This window comes from Parambassis ranga, chromosome 12 (genome assembly GCF_900634625.1).
Source record: "Parambassis ranga chromosome 12, fParRan2.1, whole genome shotgun sequence".
NCBI classification, from domain to species: domain Eukaryota; kingdom Metazoa; phylum Chordata; class Actinopteri; family Ambassidae; genus Parambassis; species Parambassis ranga.
The window spans coordinates 6,651,629-6,668,893 of NC_041032.1; the positions used below are offsets into that span (position 1 = coordinate 6,651,629).

The 17,265-nt window shown below is 39.7% G+C and overlaps 1 protein-coding gene across 1 annotated transcript in view; it reads right to left on the minus strand.

Annotated features, from left to right (window-relative positions):
• The window catches only part of LOC114444096 (transmembrane protein 132C-like), a 104,768-nt gene extending 101,893 nt beyond the window's left edge, over positions 1 to 2,875 (minus strand). The window contains exon 1 of the mRNA XM_028418499.1: positions 2,827 to 2,875. Within this exon, the coding sequence (XP_028274300.1) occupies positions 2,827 to 2,875 (49 nt within the window). The remainder of the gene's footprint in view (positions 1 to 2,826) is intronic.
• Positions 2,876 to 17,265: the final 14,390 nt, after the last annotated feature.

The window sequence follows — 17,265 nt, forward strand, 5'->3', positions numbered from 1 at the left end:
TGCTCCAGTTTCTCTGCCTGCCTCCTTGAATATTAAAATATACTTAATTAAATAAGCATGAAACAGCCCACCCCAAAACTCAATGAATTAGTTCATTGATGATTCTTGTGATTTTCCAGCATTCGGTTGTAATGCAGAAAGCAGTGTAGCCATTATGTAAAGTAGAAAGTGAGGGTACTGGATGGACATGAGAGTTCACTTTTCAACTCAGACATGCAATAAACATTCCCTTCTTTATTAATGCAAAGGTTGTCTAACCTTAAAAAGAGGTTTATTTGTCTAGCCATCTCCGTGCTTGGACTATTTTCACTTTGTAATATTTCACTTATTTATTATCATATTATCATAGGCACATATTGCAGAAAACAAGGTTTGACATTTCCAATGAATGCAGCCTGAAGTTTTCAGAATCATCCAATTTTAACATTCCTGTAATAGGCTTGAATTAATGGGGTTTACTTCAGCACCTCCTGGTTTTGCCTGAAAGCCTCTGGCTGCTGGTTGATTCTGGTGTGTGTATTTGGTTGAGTTTGTGTGACAGTGAGCTATTATTAAATTAAGGCTAAATGCGCTTTGGTTTTGTAACTTTTTGACTTTCCATCCCCAATCCACTCTGACCAGGCCCACACACGCACAAAGGAACAGGCAAACTCCGAGTGGAAAATCCTCCCACGGTTAGGACAGTGCCCTTTATACTGGGCACTCATGTGCTCTTTAAACTAGTGAGGGAAATGGTGTATTGTGCAAATTAGACAATTACGTATAAGGAAAGATAGCACATTTGCATTTTTGCCATTTCACTGACCACTCAGTAAGGGTTTAGTAATGCTAATACACACACACACACATATATTCCATATATATATATATATATTTTAAACTGTATAAATTTTAATAAATTGCTCTATTGAATTGTATTGTACTATTTCTGTCAGACAAAGAAATAACAATCCTACAGTCTGTAAACACTGCATGCCAGGCTGCAGGAGGAGGATTCCAAATGTCCTGATGATGGCCAGTCTGACAGCATGTGTAGAGTGGGTGTGTAGGTATCGTCTACACTATGTGCCTGTCAGTGCGTCTGTCTCAAAGAAACAACCTCTCGGTGAAAGCAATCAGGTGGCTGGAGACGTATAATATCCTCTGAGACTCTGAACAGCAGGGAGTTTGACTGACAAGATGGAATCTGTTTTTTTGTCCTGCTGTCCACTTTCACCTGAAGTGGCTGACCTGACTGATGAGCATTGGAACCATTTTTTGGTCTAGGTTTATTTTTTATCAGACCACTCCCACTTGTGTAAGAAACATTGTTTTTTAAAAAAACATTTTAATTGGACTGGGGTTAAAAAAAAATCACGTTTGCCATTAAACAATTATTAACAACCACAGAAAGTCTGAGATGTGGTAAGAACACTAGAAAAGAGTGCACTAGAGACAACAAATTTACAGAAAAATGAAAAGCATATAATTAAAAGTTCTTGTACTGAAGATACTGAAGATTAATGTGACCAACATTAAAGTATGTCTTTGATATTACTGTGATTAAGAGCTTACAAAAAAAATGATAGACCTGTAAAACGCAGAGCATTTTAAGAGGGAAGTCAGAATATCTGAATTGAACTTGAACGTCACCTCAAGTCAGAATTACAACATGGAAAGTCAAACCAACCACCAAAATACTGACTTTAAAATCCAAGATGGCTCCTAGGTCAACAACAGTGAGGTTTACAGCAGCTGAGGTGAAAACACATAGTGTGGTAATGCTAGTCATTGTGAACAACTGAACTAAAGTTCTGGAACATGTTTAACTCTGGTGTGACTTCCAATGTAAATGGAACACTAGTTAAAGTTAACTGTACCTTTATTTAAGGGCAGTCTCTGGCTGTGCACAATGGAAATGAGCAATTTGGGTCATGTGACTAAACAGACAACTCTTTTCAATTTACCTAGCTGCTCTTGTTGCCAAACGGATCCAGGTTGACATTGCATCAAGCAACATTGCTGATATGAAATATTATCACTAATAGATGTGATGAATAAAATTTATTACCTAAAACATCCGGTGTACCTATAAATACAGGCAGCATTATGTAAATATTTCCCTAATACGCAAACATAAATTTGAAGTTAGATGACATGTGTCTTCTAGTACTCATACCCCAGTGAGAAAGGGGCGTCTTTGATTGGCATTTAAACACTGAGGATGGATTTAATATTCCTACATTTTTTATCACAAGTCTGCACAAGCCCACGCAAGTTGCAAATACACATAAACTCGCACAGTCTGAAAATACATACATATATATGCTTCGGCATTCCAAACACACTCACGCACATGGATGCACAAATACACACACTTTCACCCACATGTTCCGTTTCCAAGTGCAGAGCTTGCTCAAACTTAATGATCTTTCTTTTTCTGGGTTGTGTCTGCAGCCTGGTGTTATTCCTGGTGCTCTGCAGTGCCATACTCTCCCTCTCTCTCTCTCACACACACACACAGACACACACAGCCTCCCATTCCAGTGTTGCTACACCCAGAACCCACACTCTCTGTGCGACTGTCACAGTTCATCCATGTCAATATTACAAGTCATTCTGTATTCTGCCACAACAGCTTACAACGAATTATATGTCTCATAAATTATATATGTCCTGTTGGTTGAAAGGAAATAATTTGCATTCCATTAAAATGTTTAAAGGCTGATATATTTACAGTGTTTCATGGCCATTACCTTTCATTTACATCATTGCAGTTCATTAACTCATTGACATTAGCCGGGTGTTTTTTTTTTTTTTTTTTTTTTTTTTTTTCCGGGGTCTTACCTGCGCACAGGAGAAGCGCGACGAGTCCCACGCGCTGGAGCGGCCCCATGTCTCTTCCGCGGACTCGTGACTGTTCGTTGGGGCGGGTAAGAGGTGCCAGAAGCCGAACGGATAACTCCCTCAGCAGAACGCAGCACAACTTTGCACACAATTTATCCCCTCCGGGCACTTCTCCATTTCAAACCAAACTGTTGTATTCCGTGCGCAATCAACACCACCTGCCAGCACAGACACACACCAACAGTCAGCGTTTCTCCACAGAAAAGCAGTTTAAAGTCCACATTTGTCAGTATAGAGCAGAAACAATGATTCAACTTCTCTTTGTTGCTGAGCTCTTCACGGCACATTCTGTGTTAATTTGTGAGGATAAAAAAAAACAGGTGCTTGGGGGTGTGTGAAAATAAACCGTCTGTCACCAATCACACACCCCACAGCTCCCTGCTGGATGTTTCTGTGAGGGATTTATTAGCCTCTCTGCTTCGTAAAATAAGCATTTGTCAACAAACCCTGCTGAAATGAAAGAAGTAATTGAAAGTGATGCAGTGTTTGGATGCTTCTTACCATTTCTCTTACTGCACAGGACGCACAGGCGCAGCGGTTGTCCTCCGATTATTGGCAGGTAACTTCAAAATAAAGCTGCGTCTCCTTGAAAAGCTGCAGTATGTTGTTTTTCTGTTCTGGGTGGAAAACACACACACACACGCACACACACACACAATCCTTGTCAGTTTCTGTTCTTCCAAAAGAGATCCCCCTGACGCGCGCATCTGTTTTTCTTCCTCCTCTTCTTCTTTTTCATATAGTAGTGGTGGATTTGCAACGTTTCAAAACGCCCGTAAGTGCTGAGTGTCACACAACAACTGCAATATCTAAGACCCAGTCTCTACAACTTTCCACGCTGGTGAGAGGTGGCGGTGAATTGGATCCTGTTGCCGCTCTGCACCCCGTGGCTGTGGATCGGAGAGCGCTAGTGCAGAAACTGGGGAGGGTTTGGAGGAGAGGAGAGGAGTGGGGGGGGGGGTGAATAGGACGCGCGCTTCTGGCTGGATTGGCAAATTAGAGGGTTTGCGGGCGTCACGTCAGCAGCTATTGTGCCATCAAATTCCCAGCCAATATCATAGGAAGACTGTGCGTCCAAGAGCTCTGGGGAAAAAAAAAAGAAAGTTGACAAATTGGAGAGGAGCTCCGCGCGATTGGGTATGTTTAATTACATTTTTGGCTGGGTGGTGAAATGCACTAGAGCTCTGCAGGTAGACCATAATCAAAGTAAACACGAGCTCCCCGTGTGCTCTTTCACAACGCAAAAATTGAGAATATGTTTCAATACATGCAGGTTAACAGTGACAAAACAGCAGCTGCTCTTATTGTATCACTCCTGTAATCTGTGTGGATCATTAGCGTGCACAGTGACTAAGGAGAAGGGGAGGAGAGGAGTGCAACCTGTTGGGTCTTGGGATGTTCATGAGAACCAACAGTGCCCCCTATGGGGCACCTCTGACTTACAAAGCAGCAGCTGCCCTCACTGAGCTTCATGACTCAGGAGGGCTGCATAAATATTTTTTAAAACAACTGCAGGCTGAGCATAATGGCCGCACTTACAGTGGCATCAGGACACAATAAATAAGGCGGTCTGCAGAGCATGAGGCGATGACAGGAGGGAAAGTTCAGAAAGTGGAGAATTTAATGTCGTCTTGTTCTGTGGTTATACTGGACGGAACCAATCAATATATCTTCCGTCATTAAATTTTAAAGGATGCGCTCTAAGCTGCTTGTGTACATGGTGAACAAGCCATTTGGACACACACACCATTGCCACAATAAAAGGAGTCAGATTCAGTGACCTTGCAGCTCCAACAGTGCTAAACACCCGATTACAGGCCATCAGCACACAGCGGAGGCACCCTGTAGGTTTGGAGGAAAAGACGGAGAGCTCCCTTACTCCTCCATCCTCTCCTCTGCTTCCTGCCTTCTGCTCCATCCAAGTAGAATAAGATATCAAAAGAGAAATAAATTCTAAATTTACCCATCAAATCGCAGCACCTCGATGAAGGCTTCCCCATAATTCAGAGCTGAGTTGGCATGAAATATAAGTGGGACGTTATTTTCGCAGCTTTATATGTATATACTGTCTTTAATAGCAATGATGATGGCTGATCCACTGCTTTCTGGAGACGCCACGTTTTCACTCAATCGAAACGTCCGAAATATAGAATTAAACAAATCACCATGTGTTCCTGCAACATGTGATTACTTTAAAAAAAAAAGATGTCTGAATGATGCAACAGGTGTTTGCCAATATTCATGGGAAAAAGTAATCAAAACAGCATCAGCAGCTGAAAGCAGCTTCTTAAATTGTTTCTGATCAGCCTCTCATTAGGACATCACTTCTGCTTCGTTCACCAATGAAAAACGTTTTCAAAGCTTTATTTTTATGGAAAAATATTTATAGGAAACTACAGGTCTTTTCTGGCTGATGTTGGCAATCTAAGGAAAAGTTTACTGCAGTCAGCATTAGAATAAACTTTGACAGCTTGGCTGAAATACGAAGTGAAAAATGTCTCTTGAGCAAGAGGAACATATTGCAAATGCCTCGTCCTTCTGTTCTGATACAGAAATTAAGGATTTCCAAATATGTAAGATCTTAAGACCTCTCTTCTTTTATTTAAGTATTTGGATTTCTGTCTGGAAAAAGGAAAAGAAGTGGGGCTACAGTGGATTTCACAAGGCTGAAATCATCAGTTTGACCTAACAATTTTGCACAGTAAGCTAATGATCAAACAACCAGAAATAGACTTAAAACAGATTATCTGATGCCAGCGTTAAGAGCAGGGGGTAGACTTTGTGCATAATCCTGCACACAGACACACACACAGAGCGTCCTGGAGCTGAAATCTTAAATGGTGTTTTTCTCCTGGTGAGCACAGTCCCACAGGATGTCGGCTCCAAGTGTCTCCTGGCTTCGTTCTGGGACTGGCTGTTACAGCTGCATGCTTTTTTGGCATCCGCTCAGCTTGCAAAAATGGAGAAAGGTTTACAGAACAAGCTGACTTTGGGGAATTCTCTCATGTAAGAACCTTTCTCATTCTCCCCTCCACTTAATTACTTAAAGGGCAGTCTGGATTGTGATGTTCTGCAACATGCACGGCCCGGCAAGACACACAACCACCCACACACAGTGACACGTTACCCACAACTGGCTTTCTGACAGTAGAGTTATGTGGAAACACTTAAGGGTCAAGCTAAGAGTTACCTTTGTGGTTAGAAGCATGGCAATGACACAGAACGTACAGGTTTCTGTGTTGAAGCCTTAACTAATCAATACCGACTCTGTATGTCAAGGTGCAACCTTTTTCCTCGTTTCTTGGAGTCAGTGATCTTTGCTTTTAGAGTGTATATATGACTGTGCCTTGCAACTGTAATATACCATTTGTCTCACATTGTTCTTGACATTTTCTGTAGTTGAAATTGTGACCTATACAGGAGGTGTGAGAAAACTGTGAAGGAAATAAAATTTTGTGGGTTCTGCCCATAAATTGGGTAAGAAGTGAATATAGCCTCAGGGTCTGAAAAGTAAAACTAATGCACAGAGTGCCTTACAGGGAAACTTTGCTGCTCCTGAACCGCCATGAGAAAACGGTCAGCAAATGAACAATGAAGACAAAAGCCAAGCATTACCGAGAGGGTTTGTTTTTGTCCGCTGCGAAAGCTCTTCACATCACCAAACTCCTGCAGCTAGATTATAATGTCAAACGATCACTCGTTTTTATGAGTCAGCTGGCATGCTTGTTTCTGGTTAACATTTCTTGCAAGTCAAGTCTAATAATTAGGACTACCATTTCTTCTTTACAAGCTCCTGCCATCTGGCATGGACGCCGTTAAAATGAACAGACCTCCAGCCATATTTGAGAGCAGCTCTGTATTTGACAGCATCCCGAAAGCAATGGATAATACATCTTGTTAGATCTGTGTGTCTACACTGCTGGCAACGCAACAAGATGTGTCAAGATCCGTTGGTAAGGAGCTAACGTGGTGTTTCCTTGGTGAAGTTTAGCGATCTCCTGCAAGCAGGGAAACATCTCCCCTCCAACAGTGGCCCATACATCATAACATAGCATTGTAAGTGGAGGTGAGGAAGGAATCTTAAGCGCCGAGTGGCATATTAATCAATCACATTGCATTTCTCTATAAATGTTAAATTGAGCAGGTTATCTGGGGGCCCACAGGTATAGTTAAGGTTTTACAACAAAAGATTCATCAGCTTCCATCTTTCCTACCTTACGCAGTAAATACTGAACTCACATGTTAAGGAGATAAACGTTTTTAACCTCCCTTACATACAAACATGTTGTTTATGTATTTATATGCGTGGGGGTCACTACAGAAGCTGACCTGATTAGCAAGTTGAAGCGGAAATTGTTTTATGGCCGTCTCACGACATGGGCAGCGTGAAACAAAACAACATCATAATGTGCTGATGAATGAGAGTAGAGAGGCATACACACCATGACAGTGATAGGTTATGAATAAAAGATCAGACGCTGCTGTGAAACCTATCTTCCATCACGTTGTGATGCACCTTTTAGACATTTTTCAGTGCAAATAAAGGACCAAAGAGGTCAGACACAGTGTCACTGCAATCCATTGAGAAAGGGGAACAGTTAGAGGGAGTCATTAGTAGAAGTAAACACATTGTCGAGAACTCTGATTTATTTTAAAGCTTTTTAATTCTACTGCATGCAATTTATTTCTAAAACCAAGCTTGGCCATGGAAAACATGTGCAACTAAGCATGACAGGAATGCTGATGGGGGGATGGTTGAATTCCCACATCCCTATCATCAAATAGGTGTGGGTGGCAAACTTCAAGCAGCTTTATAATTTACAATGGCTACAATAGGAAAAAAACTGCATTACAATACCTGGTAAAGTCTTACCTTCAGGATCACGGCAAATTCTTGTAGCTCCTCCTGAGGGAACCCCAGCTGCTCCGAGCCTGGTGGGTAGATACAATCCATCCAACAAGTCCTGGATCAAACACCATATAAATTCTGTTCATAAATGCAGCTTCACTGTCTTGTATAAAATATCATTTCCGTGTCAGTACATGAGACTGTAAACAGGCAAATGGCTAGAACAGCAGTAAAATGTGATATTGAAGGTCTTATGTGGGGATACTTTCATAGCCTGAGTTCCTGTACTTTTGTCTGGCTAAGCACATTTTTAAAAATCATCTATCAATAATACAATTAGCTCGCCCTCTAGTGGAATCATTTGGTAGTATATCTACATATAAAAGAACGAATGCGTCATATATCAGGATATTCATTGTTATGGTTTTGTTTGTAAAAAGAGGCTCAAAGAAATGACCAGTGACAACCTGACTGGCACCATAAACACATTTTACTACACTGGTGTCGAATACCATTAACAACAGTTCCACCCTGAAAGTAATTTCTTTTAGTAAACAATCACACAGTATATAGAGGTCTAATTATGGCCCATCTTTGTGTCTGTCTCTCTGTCATTCCTTTCCTCTCTAATTGTCTCTATTTCATGGTTCCTCACAAATATTCTGGCTGCCTCCGACTGTGAGATAATTTGAAGAAAAGATTTTTTCCCCTTGTGATTCTGAGCTTATCTCTGATTAGTATTTCTTGAGGATACATCAGCTGGTTCAGTCGCAGAGCATGTGTTCTCTTCCAGGCAAAATCACTACTGTATTGATTAGCAGTATTACATTCTTGCCCCTTTCACTGGGCAGACTTGGAGCAAGGCTGTTAGCCGATCTATATTGATGTATGAGGACAAATGTATGGAGGATATGCCGCTGCACCAAATAAATAATTCTATTACTCAGATGTTCATATTTACTCTTTCATTTTGAATTAAGTACATAACTTTGCTGATTTTTTTTGTTCGTAGTTCATTTCTGATTTAGTGTCTATTGCTGACGAAACATTTTAAATGTCAACACACCTCAGGTGGGCTATGGCTTCATTCACCATCCTGAGAGAGTAGCTAGTAGCTTGGTAACCAATGTAGACTATGACAAATGCATATTAGCCACTGTTGGTGGCATTAACTGATTGTTTGGTTTGTTTGCCACTCGATACATTGACATATGAAGGGAACTTCTATACACAGCAACATATGGTGGCCGAGACAAGCCAAAACAATGAATTAATGTGGAAAATGGAAATTAGGAAATATTGTTCATGCAGTGCAAGACACAGAAATTAATTGGCAAAAGCTTAGCTAGTCAGTCACACAGCTGTGCAATAGGCTAGCTTGACCCTGCTAAAACAGTATTATCTCCCACTGAAGCTATCATTGTTATGATTCTTATAGTAGAACTAGCTTAAAACTAATGTGACCCACCTAATGTGACACAGCAGCTCTCAGACTACAAGTTGTCATTGTTAGCATGGCTTCTTAAAGTTGTGTAACCTTTAAAATTATATCTTACTTTTCCCTTTGGGCTGTTTCTATGACTCCTTTTCTTCCTGGAGTTAGCGTGTTCACCAATCCTTTCTCTCTCCTCCCTCCTGTCCTGTGCACAACCACGCCCCCTACTGCTGGTTCAAGATAATAGCGTCAGGTCAGCATCTGTTGGCAAAGAGGCGATGCTTTGTAAGAGTGCAGACACAAAACAGAGCTAGCTAGAGATTTTAACAAATGTGTAAGGGTTTTTTATGCTTAATACTACTTAAAAAAAAGGCACATTAAAAACTGATTAATGACCAGAAAAACAAATAATTTGTCCTTTGGTTCAGCAGTTTATATTAGATTCAGTGACTTAAGACCTAGTAGCTGCTTCAATGAAATTAAAGTAGTGTAATAAAAACAAATATTGAATATTAGAACTCATACTGAGTCACCATTGCTCATCTTCACTAGTAATTTCCCCTCTCTGTCTCCAGGCCCTCAATTTACAGCCTGGATTGCATTCTCCGGCTGATGTCAGGGTTGAGTAATTAACATTTATCAGTCTCCAAGAGAGACCTTTACCCCACAAGGGGAGATTGATGTGTAACCTGCTACGGTCTTTACTTGCCCACTGCACCGCTCTGTCAGCCATTACCAACAACAGGCCGTCAGGGAAAAGAGCTCAGACCAAGGCTGAACTGTCATCAGCTACCATTATATGCTGCAGAGCAGCTAATACTGAGTGACTGGCCAATTTGATATGGTGAGATCTACTTGTGAAGTTCATGACCGGCAATATTAGCCATTAGATATAATGCACACAGACATAAGTAATGGCAGCTGCAATAATAAAAATTGGCCCGATCATTAGAATTCCTGCAAAATTACCGTACATGAAGTATGCATTAGTGTAGTTTAGGTGTCGAACCTTTGCTCTCTAGCAGTGGGTGTTTAAATAGATCCATGCAGTGCTGAAAGGACAACACAAAGTTTTTGAATCAGATGCAGTTATACTTTTCTTTGTTTCAACCATACTGCTATTGATAGCTGTATTCTTGTTGTGTATGAGAATAGTGCTCTCAAGCAGCACTATGCTATTTAAACTGTCCATTGTATGCTTGTATATTGTATGAACTATGCAAAATGACATTATGGTTGGCTAATGCCAGTGCAAAGTAGGTCTGTAGGTCAGTGGTCAGTGGGTCTGCCAATGACTTTGACAGATGGGATGTTAGTTTAGTAGGCGAGAGCTGGAAGATAAAAGCAGCAAAGGTAGAAGTAACCAGCACGGTCCTCCAAAATTAAAATATATTAATATCTGAGCCGCCTTCCTTAATGTAAGTTACAGCTCCTACTCACACAGTACAAGAAACAACAAGACACTAATAATTTCATCTCTGGCTTCTGGGTGAGCTCATGAAATTCCTCATGTTTAGTGAAGCTTGTATGAATTCATACAGTATGAATGAACTATGAAAATTAAGCCTTGGTTTTAAATAATAAAAAAAAAACAAATAAAACAAATAAAAATCAGACACAAAGCCCTTTTATTGTCAGCATATTTACATATTCTCATATATGTTTCATTTTAACTGTCTTGCTCTTCTCTGTTGTTATGCTGCTCGCAGCGCTGAAGAGAACTGAAAAGGTTATGAGTTTGCATTATGATTTGTCAGACTGGTTGAGCACATTCAGCTTGACAATCTGTTAGCTTCTTAGCCTGTGGATATGACTCCTCATTCCCGCAGCTTGTGCTACATGTGTGGCTAATGTTATTTGTTTCGCATTTTCATTTAACGCCTTTGATTGTTTACTTAGGGTTAAAACATGGCGAATATAAAAAAAAAAAAACTTGATTTCATAATTGATTTGAGAACCCATTCCTGGTGCCTTAACAGAGTATGTTTATTTTGGGTTCAAGCATGTACTAATTAGATGGCGTTCAAAGGTCACTGTGACCTCTTACATCATCAATATCTCATAAATGCCTCGAGGCAATTTCATCTAATTTAACAAAAAAATGCCTACTTAAACTTGAGGATGAACTGATTTGGTGGTCAAAGGTCAGGTTGAACTCAGTAACTGAACAGGAAAAGTATTTAGTCTGCACTGAAGAGGAAGCTTTCAGACATGTCTTTAGTCATCACTGTAGTCATTTTGAGAGCACAGAAAGATGTTTAAAAATTCATACAGATTTCAATCTAAATAATGACAAGCAATATAATAAACGTTTCTAAAACTGAAGTGTCTATATTTGTCTAAATCTGCATAAATGAACCAGCACAGGGGCACTATTTCTTTGGGCCAAATCACTCCTTATCTTTGAATTAGTTCATATTCCTAAGTCAGTGCATAAAGTCTTTCATGCACCTTGAGACTGAGACTAACTCTCAGCTTCAATTAAGAGTCTCTAATGAATCATTGTCACAAAGCCATTCACAGAGTCATAAAAGAACATCAGACAGGAAGAGGTGGTCATCTGTGTTTGATTTGCATTCAAGACAAGTCCGACTCACAGGTAATGTTACTGCAGAACGGCTACAACGGACAACAGGAACAACTGATCACCATCATGTGAAAAATACTGGAATATACTGCTATATCTCCAAACAAATCAGCAATTCTAACTAATCAATTCTGACAGTGTTGCGTGATATTTTCACTTCCCAGCTTGTGACCATGTTAGAGTATCACTGCATTTTCCCATGTGGCTCTTTTCACTTGTGTAATCCAACCATTTGCAACACAGCCAACATCAGCTCCCCATCGCAGTCCTCGGCTAAGTGGGACAGACAGCAACAGATTGCCCTGCAGCCAATTTACCTCCAGTAATAAAGGCTTCTGTGATCCACTCAGAGTCATTAAGAAGGCTAACTCTAGTCTGTAACCTCCAGTGTAGATCATCAAACGCCTTCCAAAAATGTAATCAATTACTTTTCAGCTCCAGTGCTGATTAGTAAACATTAGTTATGTCATTACAAGGGACACTTTGATTCCTGTGCCAACCATGATTATGATAAAATGCATGCATGCTAAATACATGTATCTGTGAGGACTTTTAGTGTCACTTTTTTTTGTATCAAAACTCACTTATTGATTGAGGAGCACATAACAAGTCAAAGCAATATTGTCTATTGTCTTATTGTCTTACATACAACAAGCTACTGCCCTGTCCTCCCAAGGTCTCACAAACAGATTTTGTCGTGCTATTCATGGACTTCAGAGCTTTTGTCTCGACTTTGCATTCTGGATAGATGCCTCGTTTTTATTGGCCCCTAAGGCATTTGTCATTGCAGGCACTGTTCAGCGTTCAATACGCACTTTTTTTTCCTTTTAAGACCAAGCTGCTGGAAATAATGGGTCTTAGAGTACAGCAGTACCATTGAAAGCCCCTTATGACTAGTCTACATACATACTATACAAGTATTTAAACAGGAAAAACGTTTAAATATCCTTCTTAAGGACTGTCTAGATCAGAATAAACAGGTTAAAACAGCCTATATGTATGTTCATGTCATGTATATTGTTGTTTTTTATCCACAAAAAACAACCACGTCTGTTCACTCTGAAGGACAGATTGGGCGTTCCAGTTCTTAAAGCAGATGCACATGACCACCTGGTAGATAATGCAGATTCTATGCCTGTAGTGTGCTTTAACCAGTTATTAATATCTGTGACCACATGGCCACTGACTTCATCGTTGCCTTGGAACATATGAACAAGCAGGTTGGAAAACGTAACACTGTTTTATATACAGCTGCATCGATAAAGCGTCAAAGGATACAGAATCTGTCCTTAGCAACAAATGCCCTCAGAGGGAGATGTTTTGTGGAAAAAAAATACTGTTGCCATGTTTGTGTCAAGATGTCTAGACAGGCTGATACACGCCTGCTGTCCACCACACTAATCACAACATCAAACGGTATCAGATGAATTGTCTAACTGTGGAAGCAATGGCCTGCCAGAGTGTTTACCCTCCAGTCCCCGCATGTGTCAAAGTGACATATGAAAGTACTTAAACCCCGCTAAATCTGAAGAGGCAGCGGGACCGTTTGGAGAGGAAGGTTGAATAGGCGTTCAAACCTGCACCTCCAAGGATCGGCACATTTGTAATGAGAAGAAAACACACAGTGCACTGCGGCAGCATAAAGAAGAGCTCTGCTGCACATTAAAGTCTGAAATGTTTTACAGAAGGTAATAAAGGCCGCGGCTAATCACAATCACCAGGAGTGCACTATCGTCAATGACTGTGTACAGTCATCAAGATTTACCTTCATAAACAGTAAAAATGTTGTTCTTTTTGTGGTATGCAGAGAACTTTATGTAGAGGTGGAGCTTTTGGAGGTACACAATAAAGATGAAAAATTAAACACAATCAAAAACCACACGAGTAGCGAGAGATTTAATAGCTTTAAAGACATCCAAGCAATTGTTCTTCAGTAGAGACGAGTTTCCAGAGATGGGTTGTTCACCAAACTACTGTTTTCAATGGTCATTTATTTTGAATCATAAGCAATCTACCTTGTTTCTGAGGACATCATGGTCTTAAAAGAAAATCTATTAGTTCATCCAATCTCATCTATTAAAGCACAAATATTACCTGATACTTAAAAGTTTAACCCTTATGCACTGTTCAGGACATTTTTGTCCTCCGAGAGTAATTTTTCTGTTTAATTTGTCCATAACTTTGTCTATATGTGAGAAAATTGAATAATTTTTGGTGAATAAGCTTAATTTTACATACATTTTGTTAATATGATTTTAAAATTTTTCATAGGTCAATAATACACTGTGAGCAAATTTGACCCCCTTTCGTGTTGTTCGGGACAAAAACGTCCACTAACTTTAATTGTAAACGTAGTAAAATTTTCCCCCAGGATTTAAACCCTTTAATCACTAATTTCATAAGGGGTGGTGCTGATAGATGGAAAAAACACACAAAACGGCTTACTTTTAATAGAAAAGGTAAATGTGGATTTTTTTTTAACCTTTATTACGGTCTTGGTCATGTTGAACATTAGTACCAACATTGGCTTTAATGCATTGTTAGTTTTTGCACAGCACTGGATTTTCATTTTTTCTCCCTTACGTGACTTCCATTATAACCAGGCACTACATAATCATGCATTTTTGATTGTTGGTGGTTTACCCTGTTGGTACGAGGTAAAATTTGTGATTTTTACAGTTAACAACCTAATGACCCTATTAACCCTTTACCTGCATAAACCTACCTACCTACGTGCTTATGAAGTGTAGTTTGTGGCATTTATATGGAGTTATAGGAAGTATTTTAGCACATAATTGTGTGTCTAATAATTGTGATTTTTTTTTACTACTTTTGATCAGAACTGAAGTTAATCAAAAGGTGTATGCAAAAAAATATGAAAAAAAATATTATATATATATTTAAAACAGTTAAATTTAGTGGACGTTTTTGTCCCGAAACAACACGAAAGGGTAGTGTTTGTGAACGTTGCACAAGGGTTAGGCAAAGTTTCCATTTCAACTGTGATACTCAATGACTTGACCCAGAAAAACAGGAATATCCACAGTTCAGAAGCACCGTCAGCTCATTAACTAGCAAGTTACTATGCAACCACTCACCATGTCACCATGACATAAATGCAGGCCATCCTGGCCTATTGTTTAGTCAGCATAGCGGTGACACACAATCACATACAGGAGTACTTTATGATTCATTTGGCTCCGGAGGATTCAGGGCAATTAAGAATCTCATTCATTACAAGGAGCATCTTGCTGAATAGCAAATAAAGGCTCGTGGTGGAAAAAAGATGAAACAGGTTTCCAGCTTCAGACTGACACAAACGCAGGAGCGAGATTTAATAAGACAGTTTATTCTGCATCTCATGCAATTATCTCCACTGGTAATGATTTACCTTTTAGTGCTTGTATTCAATTATTTGCATGTGTAGTAACTTATGGATTTATTTGTGGGTGTAATTAAATATTATCAAATACCATACATTCTTAACAAATGTAATTACAGATTCAGAAAGTATAATACCCGTTTTTATCATGCAGTTAGACATTGAAATACTTCACTACATTCCTATAATTCAGGAATTTAATAGCATAACTTGACAAGGATAAGAAAGGTTACTAAATGTAATATAAATGCAAGCAAAAACTGCCTTTTATACACATAGCTGCCCAGGTCTATGGCAATGTCATCAGAGCTTTCACCAAGTTCCATCTCTACTTGCTTTTTGTGCAGTCCCTTTTTTTCTCAAGGGGCACACAAGGTTTCATCACCTCTGCATCAATATACGTGTTGCTTCTGTTGTATTTTATTTTTGTAACACTCATTTATGGGTAAAAAAATTCCATCATTTTCTAAAATCAATGTACATAAACCACAGCTGGCATCTGTGACTCTTTGTTTCTACCCTTGTACATACTTGCTGACCTTTAATCATAATTTGCACACTGTCTTTGGGTAACCAATTTTTCATTAACATTTTAAACTGCAGTGTTTTGTGTCTTGCATATTTCAGTTCTAGGCTGCATGGCCTTATGTTTTTTATAAGGCTTTTGAATTGGAGTGGTATGTGACCAAAGATAAACAATACAATGGAAATATGTTTTCGAATGTTTGGCTGAAAGTTATAAAAACATACTGCAGGTGACGAATGTCAACTGTGAAAATCATAGGATGCAGATAAAAAAATATAGAATTGTGTGAGCTTATCATTAAAAAAAGTGGTTTAATCAATTCAGTTTTTTTTGAAGTGCAGGACAAACAGGCATTTATCACACCAGATAATAATATGAGATGACATGTTTTTCCACAGAGGGGCTCCAGAATGGATTTTTGTTCATTGAACAGTGCAATACAAATGTAGAATTAAGACTAGCAATTAAGGCAGCATTTCTAATCAGCCCATGTGAAGGCAGGACACACATCAAGACAGCCTGAGGGATTTCTTTAAAGCATCAGAACAGGATTAACATGTCAGGTGTTCAAAGATGGTGGACACAAATGCGGGACAGCAGGCAGTTTGGGTCAAGCAAAGCGAGTCTTTTATTACAGTCCAGGCTCATACACAGGTTAGCAGTCAGCAAAACAAAGGGAGGAAAAGGTCATACAATTCACAGTCAAGGGGGGCGGGCGATCATGGGAGCAGGAAACAATTGACACTAGAATAGAACCTATAGAGACCAGAATGGTTTTTTGTACCAGGCTGTAAACATGTTCATTTCTGCTGTGAATTCGGCCATTTTAACATGGGAGTGAATTACAAGTTTTGACACTTACGCATGGGCTTCAAGTTTGAACCCCAAAGGTTGCTGCTTGTTCACAATAAACAATACTAGGACTAAGGCTAAGGAGATCCAAAAACACTCAATGGTCATACACTAGAAAATACTACGGCTGGTTCACTTGGATAACTCACAAGAAAAACTGGCACCAAGTGAAGGGAAGACGCACAAGATATACAGAGGGAAGGAGAAGACAAGAAGGCACAGGTGAGACACATTAGGGAGGAGCAGGTAATCAGGCCTGAGGCCTGATAAGAGAGGGAAGAACAACAACAAACTACAAAAGAAACCCTGACATTAAGCAGGCAAAGTACAGTAAGGGCTGCACCGTCCACACAACAGTGCACATCATTATATTATACAGTATGCATATAGTAAGGTTACTAAACAAACTTGATGTAAATCTGTAGAAAATGGTTTACAGGAACCTGTATGCTAACTCACGTAAAATGAAGAGTCCTTATTTCAGCACCTCTTGTTAACAGACACAGTCACGAAAAGCACTGCAGCCAAGACAAAACAATTCCAACTGTCTAAGAAAAGGCTGTGTAAAACCTAAATGACAAGGAGCGGCTTTGGGAGATCAGGCAGGAGGAGGAGGTACAAAAGGATAATTGAGGGCATGGGGGTGTCAAAGCTACCTCGCGAGTTGAAGGATTTTTCTTTCTTCTTTTTTTTTATACAGCCTGGGTCCTACTCTGAGGCGTCATGTACATCATTGGTTTGAGCTGTG